The sequence below is a fragment of the Taudactylus pleione genome, unplaced genomic scaffold, assembly GCF_031769625.1.
Source record: "Taudactylus pleione unplaced genomic scaffold, aTauple2 ptg000327l, whole genome shotgun sequence".
NCBI classification, from domain to species: Eukaryota; Metazoa; Chordata; class Amphibia; order Anura; family Myobatrachidae; genus Taudactylus; species Taudactylus pleione.
Genome location: NW_028284728.1, coordinates 1,085,744 through 1,104,651, shown reverse-complemented (window position 1 = coordinate 1,104,651; position 18,908 = coordinate 1,085,744). Strand labels below are relative to the sequence as shown.

The window sequence follows — 18,908 nt, the reverse complement described above, 5'->3', positions numbered from 1 at the left end:
TCAAAGTAAAGCTGCACTTCTATGGGTCCAGACACCCTTTCAGGCGCCACCTTAACATAGAGCTCCTAACGAATTGATAGTGAAGCTTTCATTTTCTGTTGCTGTGATATTTACGTAACATTTTCATCTGGTCATTATTTCAGCCAAAGCCAATCTCTCATGGGAGACTCTACTCCGAGCATCTTTTTCGCCTGAAAATTAGTACAGTCTCGTTTGCTAAGTCTACAATGCATCCCCCACTAGGCATGTATACAGTCCTGCTTAGGTACAAACTACAGATGAGCAGGTCCGGTTCTCAGAAAACCAGACTCGCTCGAACTTCGCGATCCGGGCCGGGATCCATGTCCGGCTCGAGTTTTCCCGTCTGACTCTGATCCCAAAACGAGGCAAAACCTCGTCCTACCGCTGTCGGATTCTCGTGGCTTTTGGAATCTATAAAGGTCCTCGGTCATTGGCGCCATTTCACTCTGGCTGTGGAGAGTGTAGTGAACGGACGTCCATGGGTGCTGTGTCTGTCTAGGGGGTGCTGTGTCCTGCCAAGGGTGCTCTGTTGTCCATCCAGGGGCTACTGTGTCTGTCCAGGGGTGCTCTGTTGTCCATCCAGAGGCTATTGTGTCTGTCTAGGGGCTGCTGTGTCTTTCAGGGGTGCTCTGTCCGTCCATAAAGGGGCTGGTGTGTTGGTCTAGGGGTGCTCTGTCCGTCCAAGGGTGCCTAGTGTAAAAAAAAAAAAATCTATATATAATATAATTAAAAAAAATATATATCTTTTTTTGTCCTGTACCCTAGTGTATTATGGCCCTCATTCAGAGCCGTACGCTCTGAGCAGAGCGCACGCTCTGAATGAGGGCCGGGCTCCATCTTCATGGAGCGTCCTCCTGGACGCTCGTATAGCTGTGGGTCACCACCCACAGGCTATACGAGCGTGCTTTGTGATGGCCGCGATGGTCGAGACCATCGCGACCATCGAAATTGCGAGCCGGAGCCTGCGGTTGAGGTTTTCAACCGCAAGCTCCGGAGTGATTTTGGCTCTATCAGAGCCAAAATCACTCCCACTGACATCACTAGTGATGTCAGTGGGCCGGCTTTTGACGGGAGGCGTTCCCGTGGGAACGCCCCGTCAGGGAGGCACGCCCCCGGCACGCCCACCAAAGGGGGCGTGCTGTCAATCAACATTGACAGCACGCCCCCTTTGATCGGACACAACGAGCGAAGGACTTTCCTTCGCTCGTCGCGTCTGGCGCATGCGCACGACGGAGCTCCCTCCGTCGTGCGCATGCTCAGTCCATAACATCGACCCACTTGCGAGCGGACAGCCGCTCGCGAGTGGGTCTGAATCAGGCCCTATATTATTATATTTTTTTTACTGTGACGCCGGTCAGACCGCAGTGTAATATTCATACAAGTATTGTGAGTGATACTGTAAGTGGAAACGCAGTGTACTATTCATACACGTATTGTGACACTGTAAGTGGTAGCGCAGTGTAATATTCAACACGTATTGTGACACTAAGTGGTAGCGCAGTATAATCATACACGTATTGTAACACTAATTGGAAATGCAGTGTAATATTCATACATGTATTGTGACACTTTAAGTGATAGCGCAGTGTAACATTCATACTCGTATTGTGACACTGTGTGGAAATGTAGTGTAATATACATATAAAAGAAATATTGTGACACTGTAAGTGGACCTGCAGTGTATTATTCATAAAAAATATTGTGACACTGTAAGTGGAAACACAGTGTACTATTCATACACGTATTGTGACAATGTAAGTGGTAGCACAGTGTAATATTCACACACGTATTGTGCACTGTATGTGGTAGCGCAGTGTAATATTCATAAAAAATATTGTGATGCTGTAGGTCATTGATACCGCAGTGTAATATTTAAAATTGGTACAAACTGACGTGTGTGCTGTACCCCACTTCGTTCATGTTTGTTGATATGGAGAATGTTTCGTTGAAAGGAGAGCAGGAACCACATACTAGTGCTTGAGCTGCTGCCAGTGCCACCAGTCAACAATACTAGTCCGTCAACGTCATCTACTAAAGCCGATGCCCAAGGTCAAAGTTAGCTGCAGAAAGACATACAATTGGCAATATGCCTTTCATCACACGAAGTGGCAAGGAATGCTAAGACCTTGGCCTTTATTTATGACTGGTGGTTCTGCCTCTTAGATGATGTAAGCACAACTGAACATGCTGACATAGAAATCGAGGATGCTTCTGTGGCAGTGCGCCAGGACGAGGAGGATATTTGTGTAGCTGACGCTAATAAGGATGATGATGATGTTGATGAGGATGCTGTTTGTGTAAATCAGACACCAGTGGAAGAAACAGTTGTTGCCCAAGATGAGGAAAATCACATTGTCATGCCTGGGCTTAAGACAAAAAAAATCAACTTCTTATGTGTGGAATTATTTCTACCCAAATTCTGACAACAATTGTCAAGCCATCTGTACCCTTTGTATAGCCAGAGTAAGTAGAGGTAGGGAACACAACCATCTAGAAACCTCCTCCCTGTTCCATCATCTGCAGCAGCGCATCTATCAAAAAAGGTTTTTGCAAAATTCACAAACTTTGACTAAAAAAGTAACAACAAGCAGTCCAGCGTCCGCTAGCTCCCTTCTCTCTGCTAGATCAAAGCACCTGCCATCTTCAACGCCCTCATCAACAATATCCTCAATCATGAAGCTATTGGTTTGTTTGGGCCGCCACAAAAGAAGCTACCAATAGGCAGCTGACATTGCTGGCAATGATCTATACGTGCACAAACTGGCTTTACAGAGGCAAGATGTTGTCGCCATCATCATCTGATTCCTCACCCTCATCAGTGTGTACATCATCTTCACACAATATTAATTTGTCCCCGCTGGAATCCACCATTACAGGTGCCTTTGTAATTTTTGGACATAATTGGCAGTAAAGGTCTTCCTCGTAGAATTTGTAGTTAATTTTGATGGACATCATCTTTCTACTTCAAGGTCCATAGGGTATCCACAGGATACCTTGGGGTATAGGCGATGGCGGCAGACATCGGGCACCTCAGAGTTAACGTTTTCAGCCTCCCAGGATGCACTGGGGTTCCTCTCCTATACCCCGCCCCCAAGCCAAGACAAATCAGTTTCGTAGGTGCCTGGCTCGGAGTTGGTTCACCATATTCAGAGGGGGGCTGTTACAGCCCCTGAAGTTTATTTTCAAGCAGCTTTGCTGCACAAGATGAGCTGTACAGCATAGACAGCCAGTTCAAACGTCTATGCTGTCACTCCTTCACCCTGCCGAACCAGAACGCCGGTACAGATCCGGGGATGCTGGTGGGTGTCTGGGGTCGCAGCTAGCAGTGATCCCGAAATATCCCTGACTGTGACCGGATTCAAGGGGGTCAGGTAAGCGACGGGGACCCGTGGAGGGTACCCGCCGATTCATTTGGTCCTCAGGCAGGGGGCTCCCTGGGGACAGGCTGCGCGTGGAGCCAGGTACTGATCCTGCGCTTTCCACTAGACCACCAGGGACAGCGGGCTGCAGCAGTGTGGATATGCTCCAGCATCCCAGGGGTTAAGAGCATGCCAGGGGAGTGCGCCTTCTCTGTCTCACAGCCGGCGCCTCCCCCGCTGCACAGTGCCTTTCAATAGCGGTCTGGTGAGCTGTGTCAGCGCTCCTCCCCCTGGACCGCTTCCTCTCAGCTCCTCGGCGGCCATTTTCTAGGAAGTGTGCAAACGCTGTTGGAGTTTGATACAGGTGGGCTTGTTTTGCTAAGGCACTTACAACCCTTGTGGGCCAGTTGGCGACGCCCCCTGCTTTGCCCCAGATAGGGTTATCGCAGCAGACGGTAGTCTCATCACCCACGCAGGGGTTTCCCAGGCAGTTGATGATACCTCAGGGTCTCCCAGTTTCGCCCCCCCGGGTCTCGCAGGAGCCTGTGTGGGCAAATTCATTGTCCACTACGGTACACCACCTGACGGACATGTTACAGGGGGAGTCACCATTGCAGCCTTCTAAGCGGCCTTTATTGTCTCAGAAGGCTCAGTATGATGATGATGACGGTGAAATTATTGACTTTTCAGACCAAGAGCCCCTTCGCGCAAAGGAGGCGGAGTCTAAATCTAAAGTCTATATACCTGGCCTTATACGGGCAGTCCGTGCAGCCTTGGTGATTGAGGATGAGTAGCCCCCTGTGGCCAAATCTAAATACGCCTTCTTTAAGGACGTTAAGGGAGAGGCCACTGTATTTCCTCTCTCTGGTCAGTTAATGGATCATTTAGAGGAGGGGTGGAAAAATCCGGGTAAGCGGTTCCAGCCTCAAAAACGCTTGGCCTTTGCAATACCCTTTTGCGGATAATTATTTTTCAAAATGAGAAACACCTCCACAGGTGGATTCTCATGTGATACGCCTAGTGAGGAGTGCTACATTGCCCATGCTCTCCATGTCCTCCTTAAAGGATGTTACAGATCGCAAGGTGGAGATATGCCTAAAATTAATTTATTCCCTTGCTGGAGGGGCTTCCAGACAGGCTATCGCCGTGTCCTGGGTAGCCAGAGCCATGGAGCGGTGGGCGGATACTTTGGAGGCGTCTCTGGACACTGACTCTTCCCCTGAACAGGTGGAGTTAGTGGGCAATCTCAGAGACTCAGCCACGTACATCAATGAGGCAGCCTTAGATATAGGTCTCCTCACGTCAAGAATCTTGCCAGCAGTAGCGCCTCGCCGCGCCCTGTGGTTGCGAACTTGGAAAGCGGACACAGATTCCAAGAAGGGATTGGAATGCTTGCCCTTTAATGGACAGGTCCTGTTTGGTCCTGACCTGGATAAAATGGTGGCCACACTGGCAGCAGCTAAATCTGCGTGTTTGCCATCGGCTACAGTCCCATCAGGGTCTGGTACTTCGGCCTTATAGGGCCCAGGGTAAGTCCAAGATCCAGTCCTTTCCCAGACAGTCGGGTAACAGGAAATCTGCCAAGCCAAAGAAGCAGGCTTGGAGTACAAGACGTCCTTCTCCCAAGTCGGACGATAAGCCTTCAGCCTGATGGGATAAGCCTTCACTTGGGGGACCCGAGAGTGGGAGGCCGCCTGCTTCAGTTCTCCCAGTGCTGGTACCTGACTACCAAGGACACTTGGGTACAAGAGGTGGTCTCTCAGGAGTATGCCCTCTCCTTCCGGCGAAGGCCTCTAAGCCGGTTTTTCACCACAGGACTTCCGTGAGATCAGGACAAGGCCCGGGAGTTCCAAAAGGTGTTGCTCTCTATGCTCTAGGCTGGAGTTATAGTGCCTGTTCCATTATCCCAGAGAGGCACGGGTTTCTATTCCAATCTCTTTCTGGTGCAGAAACCCAATAGGTCTTACCGAACCATCCTCAACCTCAAGAGGATGGAGGATGGAGACCCTGCGTTCCATTATTCTGGCAATAGAGCCTGGGGATTTCATGGTGTCGTTGGACATTCAGGACGCCTACCTGCATGTCCCTATTATCTTGGCACACCAGCAATTCCTCAGGTTTGCAGTGCTCGACCAACATTTCCAGTTCCAGGCACTGCACTTTGGTCTGGCCACAGCGCCTCGAGTCTTTATCAAAGTTATGGCGGTCATAGCAGCCCACCTGCGGATGCAGGGGGTCCGCTTGTTGCCTTATCTGGACGACCTTCTGTTGTTAGCAGGGTCTCCAGAGATTCTCCAGCGCCATCTGCAACTGACAATATCTGTGTTGCAGAATCACTGCTGGTTGATAAACTGGAAGAAATCCACCCTGGTTCCCTCGCAGAGAATGCTCCATCTCAGGGCCCTGTTGGACTCTCAACAACAGAGGATCTTTGTGACGGAGGAAAAGATCTCTGCATTACAGGCAAAGGTATGCAGTTGCCTTCAGAGTCGCCGAGTGTCTGTTCACTCGGCGATGAGATTACTGGGCTCCATGGTGTCAATGTTCGACATGGTGGAATATGCCTAGTTTCACTCCAGACCTCTGCAGAAATTGATCCTCTCCAGATGGAATGGGTTGCCCCATCGGATAAAGACACATCCCATGGTGCTTTCTCCGGAGGTACGTCTGTCTCTGGCTTGGTGGCTGCAGACAACTCACCTGAACAAGGGACGCCCTTTTTGGGTGGCAAACTGGGTCCTTCTGACAACGGACGCCAGTCTCCGCAGCTGGGGAGCAGTGACGGGTCCACGCTTGTTCCAGAACTTTCTTCTCTCTTTCTTCTCCTCCGGCCTATGGCTTGTTACGTAACTGATTTGCTTTGGCTCGGGGGCGGGGAGAGGGACTCCAGTGTATCCTGGGAGGCTGAAAACTTTAACTCTGAGGTGCCCGATGTCTGCCGCCATCGCCTATATACCCCAAGGTATCCTGCGGAACCCTATGGACTTCGTAGAATAGAGATAACAAGGGTAAGTTCTTACCATATCTCATATTTTTCCACATTTTGAGAAAGTCGATCGCTGACAAGGTTCCCGGCTGTGCTGAAACCACTGGAGGGTGGACATCTCCAAATTGCTTTTTTTTCCTGCCAGTAGTCAAACAGACTGTCTGACATGCCTATTTGGATGCTATCATTAAAATTTTTTAAATAGTCCGCAACCATTCTTTGAATGGTGACCGTATCATATGGAGTCACGGTAGAGGTCTCATTAATTGTTGGCAATTCTTTTAGACCCGATTAGATGTCAAAACTTGCTTATGTTGACTCATCTGCATCACCAATGCTTTGGGAAAGTTTAGTTATTTCTAGGCAGATGCACTTGCTGGAAAAACTGAAGGAGAAGCCATCGCTGCATCACGTGCCACTTGAGCTGACAATTTGCTTACCAACAGCTCTTTGCATCTCTTCAGATCTGTGTCCGTTGGAAAGAAAGACACAATGTATGACTTAAACCTATGATCCAGCACGGTCGCCAAAATGTATTAACCCGATTGTAAGATCCTGACAATCCTTGGATCCTGGCGAAGCGTTTAAAGGACTTGATCTACAAGTCTGACATATTTAGCAGAATTGTTTAGTTTCAGCTCCTCCTTCAGTTTCTCAAGCTACAAGCTACTTTTCCAACAGTCTAATTAGGGGAATTACCTGACTCAAGCTGGCAGTGTCTGAACTCACTTCACAGGTGACTACTTCGAAGGGTTTCAGCACTTTGCTCAACACGGAAAGTATTTGAGTAAGGTACATTCTTCCTCCTCTTCCTATGTCATAGTTTGCTGTGTAGGATGGCTGTGTTGGATGGCTTTTTGTTGTTCCTCCATCCACTGAAGCATATAAAGGGTGGAGTTCCACCTTGTAACTACCTTTTGCTTTAGTTAGTGGCAGGGCAAATTCAACATTTCTTGCAGATGCTGAATGGCGAAAATGTCCAGAAATTTTTCGGGCCACAGAGAGCATCTCCTGTATGGCCCTGTCATTTAAAAAAAAAATTGCACCACCAAGTTGATAGCGTGAGCAAAACATGGGGCATGTTGGTATTCACCCAGCTGTAATGCTCTCACAATATTGGTGTCATTGTCAGAACTCACAAATCCTAAGGAGAGTCCAAGCGGGGTAAGCCATTTTGCAATGACTTCCCTGGATTTTTCTAAAAGGTCAGCGGTATGCCTCTTAGTGAAACCGGTGATACAAAGAGTAGCCTGCCTATGAATGAGCTGCTATTTCTTAGGCACTGCTGCTGCTGTTGTTGCTGTTGGTGGCGCTGAAGGCAATACACTCACCCAGTGGGCTGTTACAGTCATGTAATTTGCGTTTGCTTTGTTCTGCTTGTCCACATATCTTTGGTTAAGTTGGCAATGGCATTTTTCGAGGACACTAAGTACGTTTTTTTAACGTCCCTGTGCATGTCGGGAATTGCTTTTCTAGTGAAGTGGAATCTAGATGGGATTTGGTAGCAGGGACACAGGACCTCAATGAACTGTCTAAAACCCACTGCATTATTGACAGATGTTGGACTCACATCTAATACCAGCATAGATGTTATGGCATCAGTGATCCGCTGTGCAACTGGGTGATTACTGTCATACTTGCTCCCCCTTGCAAAGGATTGTTTAGCAGTCAATTGTTTTTTAAAACAGCAGCAGCAGGCATAGCGCTCATGGATTCTTTTGGGGCAAGGACTGATGTGAATGATTTAAATATTTTTTGTAAATGCCTCCCCTCCTCCCTCATAAATTTTGTTTCGGAATGAAACAATTAAATTAAATTTACCACTAATCAAACCTTCCTTTCGATGCCTTCAACTACATACATACGCCAACTCCCTCAGGCCTCTTGAATAATAAAAACATTTGTTTCCTGATGTGCCATGTTGGAAGTTGAACTGCCACAGCTGCTGCAATCTTTGACATGCGGTTGCTGAATCCTGAAAATGTCCAGAAATGTTTATGGCCACAGTCAGCATCTCCTGCATGCCCCTTTAATTTTAAAAAATATTCTGAATCACCAAGTTGATTTTGTGGGCAAAACATGGGACATCTTGTTCACCCAGGCTCTCCCCTCCTCCCTCATAAATTTGATTTGGAATCAAAAAATTAAATTAAATTAACTATGAATCAACCTTTTCTTTCCCTGCCTTGAACTACATACATACTCCATCTCTCTTAGGCCTCTTGAGTAATGAAAACATGTTTCCTTATGTGCCATGTTGGAGGTTGAACTGCCACGTGTTTGTGCCGCCAACTGCTGCCGATTAGCTTAGTCAGCCAGCTAGCTTGGTGCAACTTTTGGCCGTAAAATGGATGAAAACAATATTGTGAGCTATGAGGTGCTCAAAATTTACTGGAAACGAGCTGAAATTAGTGTTGTTGAGGTTAATACTGTAGGAACAAAAAAAGGCCAAATTATGTGATTTTAGCAGTTTTTATAAATTTTTGAAAGAAAATACAGAGCCAAAACCAAAACACGCAAGGGCGGTTTTGGCAAATCCAGATCCAAAACACGTAGGAGATACAGATCCAAAACCAAAGCACGGAGGTCAGTGCACATCCCTAGTGTATTGTTCCCATCTCCACTCTGACACTCGCTCCTCTTGTCTCAACTCTGCTATTTTCTTGCCAAATTGTAAGCTCTCTGATGAGCAGGGCCCTTGGAATCGGTATGATTTACCGCCGGTTGGAATCCCGACAGCGGCTGCCCAACATGGGTGAAAATCCCGATCGTCCCTAAGGTAAGTATTCACTAACCTAATTCCCTTCCCTAACCCTCCCCGCAGTGCCTATCCTTAATCCCCCTCTAAGTGCCTAAACCTAACCCCCCCTCCCCCGCCGCCTAAACCTAAGTCCCCTGGGGGGGTGCCTAACCCTTAGTCCCCCTCGAGGGTGCCTAACCATAACCCTCCCTCCCCCTAGCCTAACCCTAACCTCCCAGGGGGTGCCTACCCCAAGTCCCCCCCGGGAGCCCTAAACCCCCCCCCCCGCGGCTATCCGCGCTCAGTGCCGACATCACTTTGATCGGGATGTCGGGCGCCGGACTACCGGCGTCGGTAAAATGACAGGTGTCTAGATTTAGACGCCTGTCATTTAACCCTCGCCGGGATAAAGCATTCGGGAAGCCGGCTGTTGGGATTAGGTCCGGCTTCCCGACTGCATACTGGGCCCTTCCTATCCTTTGATTTCACAGCTGAATTTATTTTGTCTACCTTGTATATATGTATGTCCTGTTTTCCTCACTGTCCAGTGCTGCAGTGTGCTGTCACCTTTCACTTCTTTGACAAGCCATTGGTGGAATGAGACGCACAGTTTTGCTTTTATTAACTGACTTTCAGAGGAAACATTGCACAAAACATAGTTTGTCAGTAACGCTCATTGTTTACACTTTGATCCATGTGACATTTATATATTATAAACAGTCATACTTTTTCTCCTTTGGGACTTACATAATAGTAAGGTAAATATTGTCCCATTGTCTTGTTTACTCTCTTGTTGGCTGCATTAGTTGCAGTGGGCTGTAGTGTTTTAAATCTGAGCACATTGCAGGGTATGCAGTCATATTGTCCACATTCACAATGTCGACATTGTAATGTTGAATGGTTCGGAATGTCGACATGTTCATAGTGTAGACATGTTAAAAAAAAAAAAAAAACATTATGCAGCTCTACATTGTGAACATATCAGCCTTAGGCTGCGGTTAGGGCTAGATAGTAATGGTGACATTTCACCATCCACATGCATAATGTTGACATGTTGAATATGTCAACATTATATTAGTGTAGTAATTGAGACTACAACGTTCAAAACCATTTCAGAATTCTTGTGTCAGAATTCTGAATGTCAAACTCGTATACCAAACTCAAGTGTACTACACTGTTGAACATTTGTCTGTATGTTAGCGTAAATTCAGGACTGAAGCCTGATTCGGATTTGTACTCAAACCCAATGGTTTACGTACAAATCCAATGCTTGGGGATTTGCGCAGAACAATGTTCCATAAAATAGTACTTAGCAAAAAAATCTATATATTTCACTGTCTTAGAATCTGTGGCTGTCTTATGTTTGATAAAGTCGTCCTCATAAATGAAGTTCATATGGATTACTCAGTACTGGATCCCACAAAGTCACACTGCACCAGTTTTTGGATTTTGTGAGTCAGTTCCACTCCAACTCCCCCTTCCGATTTTAAGGCACCGCATGAAGGTGAAAATAAACCAACTTATGTATGAGATATAGGACCTCATTCAGAGTCGCTCGGACGGGAAAAGGGGCCGGATATGCAAATGATCCCCTCGCAAGTTGCGTCCCTAAGTTCGGATCGGTAGCTGGCCGACCAAGGGGAGGAAGCGGCCGGAAGACAAAAAGATACGCCCCCTTCTCGTATGCATTACGCGTCATCTCCGGGCATATAAGGATTAATCGAGACCATCGGGAACCATCGGAACTGGTCGTTGAGCTTAAGGTTGACCATACCCTCTCTTAAGCTCTACGATCATGTCAGTGTAAAAACCTCCCATGTCACATGTGCCATGACGCTACTTTGTTAATTATGCACTCCCATAAACCATATGCACTCCCATAAAACGCTGTTCGCATAATTAGGCACGCCTGCGTTCGGATCTCCACTCCCCCGTTTTCAAGCACCTTCCCGTTACCACCCACAAACGCCTCAATCTGTCACTCAAACTACCGACCTGGCTGTGTTCAAGGAGAGAGAAATTTCTGATCATAGCGGCTAGTTTGCGCACGCGCATTGCCAACTTTACGCATGCGCAGTATAGCGAACATTGGTGGCGTACGACCATGCGGTCGCTTCGACCGATTCTGAATGAGGTCCATAGACCTTTGTCCCTGGACTCTATGGCAGTGTCAGACCACATTTGGTATCTGAACACCTGGGAGAAGTACCTGATCTACATGTCTGGGTAAATGTTGACAAAGGAAAATTTTAATTTTTGCCTATGTTAGGGAAGTAAAAATATATTTATTCCAATGCTTTACCATAAGGAAGCTCTGTCAGTCATGAAATAGGGTACAGTATATTTTTCAACATTCTGTTCACCATGTCGACATGATTAGAATATTGACAAAACAGCCCTGGTGGTCTAGCAGTGACTTACCTGGTTCGGCGAGCCCAGCGGCTCCTGCTGTGTCTTCCGGGTCCAGCGGTGAGGTCTAGGGAGGCCAATCCTGCCTCATTTTTTCCATTCCCGGGATTGAAAAATTCTCAATCCCGGGATTGAGTTGAGATGAGTCGAGTTGACCAGACAGCCCAGCAGCACCACAGTAAGAAAAAAAAACATTCATGGACTCTCCAGTCCACTCTCCAGTGTCCACTCCACTCCAGAAGGCAGCACTAGTCCCTCAGCACAGCGTACACTGACTTAGCGCTACCCGGTTAAATCGAATCATCATACAGCTGCTGCACAGTTAAGCTCCGCAATTCAATACCGCAATTCCCAGGATTGGAAGCTCCAATCCCTGGATTCAAAGCCTCAAATTTTTGGCCTCAAATCTCGGGATCCCGTGATTGGTCTCCCTAGTGCGGTCAGGATGAATTCCGGCGGATCCTGTGTCGCATTCAGTAAATATGACTAAACTTAATCCCCCTAGTGCCCAACCCTAACCACCCATCTTGCAGCCTAACCCTCCACCTAGTGCCTAACCCTTCCCTTAGTACTTAATCCTAATCCTCCCCTCTCATAGACTAACCCTAGGACTCCTCTTAGTGCCTAACCCTCCCCTCCCGAAGCCTAAGCCTCCACTTAGTGCTTAACACTAACCCTCCCATAGCCTAAGCCTAGCCCTCCCCCTAGTGATTTACCATCCAATCCCATAGCCTAACCCTCCCCTTATTGCTTAATCCTCCCCTCCCATAGACTAGCCCTCCCCCTAGTCCCAATGCCATCCATTCCCTTAGCCTAATCCTCTCCTTAGTGCCTAATCCTCCCCTAAGTGTCTAACCCACCCCTCCCATAGCCTAACCCTCCACTCCCATAGCCTAACCCTACGCTTAGTGCCTATCCCTAACCCACCCTTCCCATAGCTTAATCCTAGAACTGCCTCTAGTGCCTAGCCCTCCCCTCCCATAGACTAACACTCCTCCTGTAATCTAACCCTAGCCCTCTCCTGGTGTCTGACCCCCCACTTCTATAGCCTAACCCTCCCTCTAGTTCCTAACTCTAACCCTTCTCTCCTGTAGCCTAACCCTAGCCCTCTCTCTAGTGCCTAATCTTAACCCCCCCTTAGCTTAACCCTAGAACTCTCCCTAGTGCCTAACCCTCCCTCTAGTGTCTAACCCTCCCCTCCTGTAGCCTATCGCTAGCCCTCCCCCTAGTGCCTAACCATCCCCCTAGTGCTTAACCCTCCCCCTAGTGCCTAACTGTAACCCACCCTTCCTGTAGCCTAACCCTAGAACTCTCCCTAGTGACTAACCTTCCCTCTGGTGCCTAACCCTAATCCTCCCCACCTCTGTTGTGTAACCCTATCCCTCCTAGTGTCTAACCCTCCACTCCTGACTCTCCCTCTAGTGCCTAACTGTAACCCTCCTCTCCCAAACCCTAACCCTTCCCTCCCATAGCCTAACCCTTGAACTCCCCTACTGCCTAACCCTCCCTCTAGTGTCTAATTTCAACCCTCCCCTCCTGTAGCCTAGCCCTCCCCCTAGTGCCTAACCCTCCCTCTACTGTCTAACCCTAGTGCCTAACACTAAAGGTGCATACACACACACAACATTTTTTTGAACGATTATAGTTCAATCGTTGAAAAAATCGTTCACTTTCTGAGTGATGAACGATTATCGTTCATGCGCGTTCACGTTTGTAGTTCAGTCAGACTGGCCAACTCAACGATTTTCATTAAGTTAATATGCAAAAATTGTTTGTAGTTCAAAAAATTCGTTCATTATACTTTAAAAAATCTGACAGATGATCTGACAGATAACCGTCAGAAAATCATTGGTAACAAAATCCTTGTGTGTGTATGCAGCTTAACCCTCTGCTGTGGATCCATGCATAATATTTCACATGCCAACATTCTGCAGATGTCGTGCTGTTAAATGACGAAAACAGTGTCGACATCATAATGCTCAAAATTATGAATGTCGACATCATGACTACATCCCCGAATTAAACAAAGCAAAATTCCCCTTTATAACGTTATACCTGGACACATTATTGAGCAATGGCCTGGTCACTCAGACCATCCGCTCAGGGCGGAGTTACAGATACATCTCCACTCTTAAGTATGCATTGTGTAAATCTGTTTTGTATGTGTATTTATATTTGCTTCAACCATGGAACTGTCAGCTCACATTAGTGGAAACAATGCTACAATTCCACCTGTGAATTTTAAAGTATCCTAAATCTTACCTAATACTAAATATAAATAGACAGACAATATAAAATGTATACATAAAGAGTAAAACAAAATCTAAATATAATCCCTTCAATGTGTAAAACAGTTTTTTGCTGCTGTTTGTTTTTTACTATTAATTTATTCTTACCAATACACAGTTCTTGTAAATTATTTATCTGAATGCTTAAAAGCTCGTGCACAAGGTAAAACAGGCCACTCATAGCAGGAATACAGGGTTGGGAATAAGCCGGGTAGTCTAGAGCCTGTGTGCCGTCATGTGGAACTTACTGATGTGTAAATGATGTAACACACTAGATTGCACTGTATTTCTACTTGTCGCTGATTTTGTCAATGTTAAGGTCCTTACACCAGATGAATCTCTATGTGCCTAGATGTACTGTATAGTGATTTCCAAAATTATCTGCCTGGCTCTTAAATTGTCATATAATTCATTTTTGTTAATAGGGATATGGCAGTCATAACTGGTGTGTGTGTGTTTTTATATGTATTTTTACATATATAGTGTGTGTGCATGTGTATGTATATACATACATAGAGTGGGCACAGAGGTCTTGGAGTGCGGACATTATTGTAGAAAATATACCTGGTGGTTAGGACTAATGTGTGCATTTACACCCGTGTGTGTATATATATTTGGAGTGTAAGCAATATGTGCATGTGTCTACATGAAATACACTCTGGCTTGCTTCAGTGGCAAGGTTGTGATTAGAAGCAGCCTCGGTCTCCAGCGCTCAGTGCTGTACAATCAGTCCAGCTAACATGGAGCCTTACCACACCCTGTGTACACTTCAGGAGAATGGGTATAGTGGATTCCCCTCCTCTACACACAGCTCATGCCCAAGCAGCTGCCCCTCCCTAATGTTAAAGAATTCAAGCATAAAAGGCATTGGGACAGTTGAAATTTTTGCCCTTGGCAAGATCTGACTTACAAAACAGCATTTCGGATTATATATTTTTTTTCTCTTATCTCTCATGTTATTGGTGGCTGATGAACATCACATGCTGAGACTTCACGTCCTTACATTCCAGGGTGAAACCTCACACACCTGCTTTTTAAAATGTTAAATGCTCTTTTGCATTTCATTCTTTCGGGAGAAAGGAAATGGCGCTCACAGTGATTTCATTAAAAAGGCTGGATGTACAATTCCACCTGCTGCCCCATCAAGTTATATTCATCCCGCAGTGATTCCATGCAGAGAAATTCCCCTGTCGCCATACAAAGGGTGAAACACAAACAGCCACAGGCTCTACGTGATCAGGTCCATCCTGAAAGGTCTAGCCCTGTACTGCAACATGTATGAACGCAGAAGAATATCAGCCTTTCACACATTCCAAATTAATTATATCTTCATATGTGCACGCTAATGTGTTTTGTTGTGTTTTTTTTTTTTTTAAAAATCAAACTATTACAGTTCACACCCCTTACGATGCAATTCAGCACTTGTAGTAGTTTGAGGTTTACTGGGAAAAAATTTGATTACAATTTTATTATTTTGTATATGCAGCTATAAAAGGAAGATTATTTTAATGAATAATAATAATTATAATAATAAAAAAAAAATACATATATGACAATATAATATCAAGGTGATTATAATATTTATAAACGGTCAGGGCTCGGGGGGAAAAACCCGTGAAAGCTAATGCTAAATTTCAGGGAATTTTCAAGGAAATTCCACGTGGTTTTTTTTTTTTGCCTTGTGCTTTTACCAGTGCATGTATGCATGTTGTGGTGCGCCCGTGCTTACGTTCTGGTCTGCATTTGCATAGGCGCGCGCTTTATTGAGCTTTCCCTTAGAACGCCCCTTCACACACCCGTTCCTCCTCTCCGGTCACAGGTGTAGGTGCAAATCAAAATGTGTTCAGCTCATATGTGCTCATACTTGATCTCTCAGCATGCGCAGTGTGAATTTACGCTAGACATACTACGCAAATGGACGTAGGTTCAACTCTACATCAACTCTCTGATAACATTGTAGAGTAGTAGCGTACAGTGGTGCGAGCAGCACTTTTCATGTATTTATTCAATGTGAAAAAGGCATAGATGAGAATGAGCCCTAAATGCTAATTCCACCCAGAAGTGAAAATTCATTGTGAAATCTTGTTTCCGGCGTTTGTACGCTGTGGTGGGTCTTCCGACGTGTTGTGCGCTGCTCAGTAGGCTCTTGCTGGCAGCTCACTGGGTTCAGCTTGTTGTGTGCATGAAAGCAGAGCAGGTCAGCAGGAGCCGGGAGACTGTAGCAGATGTCGTGGGATTCTCCCCACTCTCGCTGAGCCTGATTCCTGCCATCAGGAGCAAGGTCAGCAGCATCTGGGCGCAGGCAAAACGTCTGGAGACCTGCTGGATTGTCATGAGGACAGAATTCTTCCTTTTGGGTCAATGCATCCTCCAGTCTGTGTCTTAAGATCAGTATAAAATTGATATTAAAGACATCAAGTTATGATTTGTATTATCTTTTAATTCCGGGGCACCACAAGATGTTACTATACAGTAACACAATGCACTTAAATACATAGGATGACACTATAAACATAATTATGTAGCCCAAAGGCAGAGTGAAGGGGTAGTAGAGGGTGGGGTAGAGCAAAACACTGTGAGCTGTACAAGCAACCAATGATGGGTCGTGCAGGGGGAGTAGGAAGCAAAACAGAAGTCAATGAACCGCTACACGAGTGGGCGGATACACAGGATCAGAGTCCCGGTGTGGCTAAGGTAGGGGAAAAGAGGCGCTATGGTGGCAGGAATAGCGCTAGGAGGAAAGGACAAGGAAAGAGGGCCTTTAGTCTAAGGGGTAGATTTGCGAAGAATGTTTTGCACCTAATATTAGTGGCGCTTTAAATTTTATAGTCAAACCTACTGAGAAGGAAGCTGCTACTCCGTAAGGTTATATTTTCAACAATTACTATCCAATGATTTATTAATTTATGTGTGAAAGATAGATTGTGATCGGTCAGGCATGTCACAGTTTATAGCACAGTAATACAGAATGATCACATAACCCCTTTATAATGCACACTTTCACCACCTGAGAGGTGAAAGGTGGAGAGGCTGCGTGCATTATAAGGGGACAGCAGCTACACCTACAGGACCAATACAGCCAAACTCTTCTTCACCTGCATCTGGACATTTATGGTCACTACAGTGGACACTTGTTAAAGAGTTACATACGAACTGTAAAGAACACCCAGGCTGCAGATTCCCTACCGTTGATATTATATAAGGGCTAAACACAAGCTGTAAATACACAGCATACAGATTCCCTACAAGGGGTATTATGTAAGGGCTAAACACAAGCTGTAAATACACCGCATACAGATTCCCTACAAGTGGTATTATGTAAGGGCTACACACGAACTGTAAATACACAGCATACAGATTCCCTACAAGTGGTATTATGTAAGGGCTACACACGAACTGTAAATACACAGCATACAGATTCCCTACTAGTGATATTATGTAAGGGCTACACACGAACTGTAAATACACAGCATACAGATTCCCTACAAGGGGTATTATGTAAGGGCTACACACAAACTGTAAATACACAGCGTACAGATTCCCTACCATTGAAATTATGTAAGGGCTACACATGAACTGTAAATACACAGCGTACAGATTCCCTACAAATGGTATTATGTAAGGGCTACACATGAACTGTAAATACACAGCGTACAGATTCCCTACAGTTGATATTATGTAAGGGCTACACACGAACTGTAAATACACAGCATACAGATTCCCTACTAGTGGTATTATGTAAGGGCTACACACAAACTGTAAATACACAGTCTACAGAATCCCTACCAGGGGTATTATGTAAGAGCTACACATGAACTGTAAATACACAGTCTACAGAATCCCTACCAGGGGTATTATGTAAGGGCTACACATGAACTATAAAGAACACCCAGGGCTAAATGTAATAGCTTGCGGTCTTCAGCCCTTGTGGGGATTTATGAGAGTCTCCCTGTATTTTTAAAGTGGCAATCATTTTAAGGGCTAAACTACCTTGGTTTAGCCTTTAAAACGGAGACACATAAACATATTGCGGACAGTGTTTGATACAAATCCTCTAGCATTCTAACAAACCGTACTCTTGTTTTTTTTTTACCAGGCTGCTTTGATGATCTCCCTTATATGGAAATATTACTCTGAGCCAGTAACCGTGCTGCCTAGTAAATGGTTTGCACCATTGGAACGTCTGGTAGCTTTCCCCACCGGGATTGCAGGTAACAATAGCACCAGTTTTAGCTGTTTGTACACAATGATTCTAGAATTCGGTAACTGAAGTGGTGAGACCACAATGCAGCTATGTAATGTACATAGATTGGGGGGTGGTCCTCTTTAGAACACCTATGAAGTGTCCCATAGGGAACAGTATTTTCACAATGATTAATAATTTCATTTAGGGCAGTGATACTTGGTCCTGGTGGGTGATCCCTGTTTTTGGCATGTATGTACATTAGAACATAGGTCCTCATTCAGAACCGGTCGCAAGCGATGAGCGCTCGCAACCGTGCCGATGTTTAGGCCCTGTGCACGCGCCGCGGCCTCACTGCGCGTGCGCAAGCCCCGGAGCGAGAGAGAAACTGTCTCGCTCCGGAGCTCACTACAAAAGGGTCGGCCCGTTTTGTGGGCGGGGGGGGGGGTGGTTTCATAAACTGAGGCGTTCCTTAAGGAACGCCTGCAGTTTTGTGGGCGGCCGCACTGACATCAGCAGTGATGTTAGTGGGGAGCTTCCTGCTCGATCAGAGCAGGAAGCTCCCTGGGGCTTGCGGCTGCCGAAACCCAACCTTAGGGTCTCGTCGCAAGCCGCGATGGTCTTGACCATCGCGACCATCAACCTGGTCGGTCGCTAAAGCTGTGGGTCGCCACAGCTTAGCTAGCGACCAGGAGGCCGCACTTAAAAATAGAAGCGGCCGGCCTCATTCAGAACGAGCGCTCGCTTCTTGTGAGCGCCTATGAATGAGGGCCATAGTTTCTAACCCAAATGAGAGTAAATCTATTTGAAAAGCTGTTTACTTTTAGGGTACAAACCACAACAGCTCACATAGACGTGACAATTGCAGGATAAATGTTATATTTAACCTCTTTGGATACATGTTCCAACCCTGCAGATTATG

General features: G+C 46.1%; 1 protein-coding gene across 1 annotated transcript in view; it reads left to right on the top strand.

The window, feature by feature from the left end:
• Positions 1-18,908, top strand: part of GET1 (guided entry of tail-anchored proteins factor 1) — a 107,669-nt gene that overhangs the window by 79,086 nt on the left and 9,675 nt on the right. Inside the window, exon 4 of the mRNA XM_088443137.1 lies at positions 17,900-18,014. Coding sequence (XP_088299263.1) covers positions 17,900-18,014 — 115 coding nt within the window. The remainder of the gene's footprint in view (positions 1-17,899; positions 18,015-18,908) is intronic.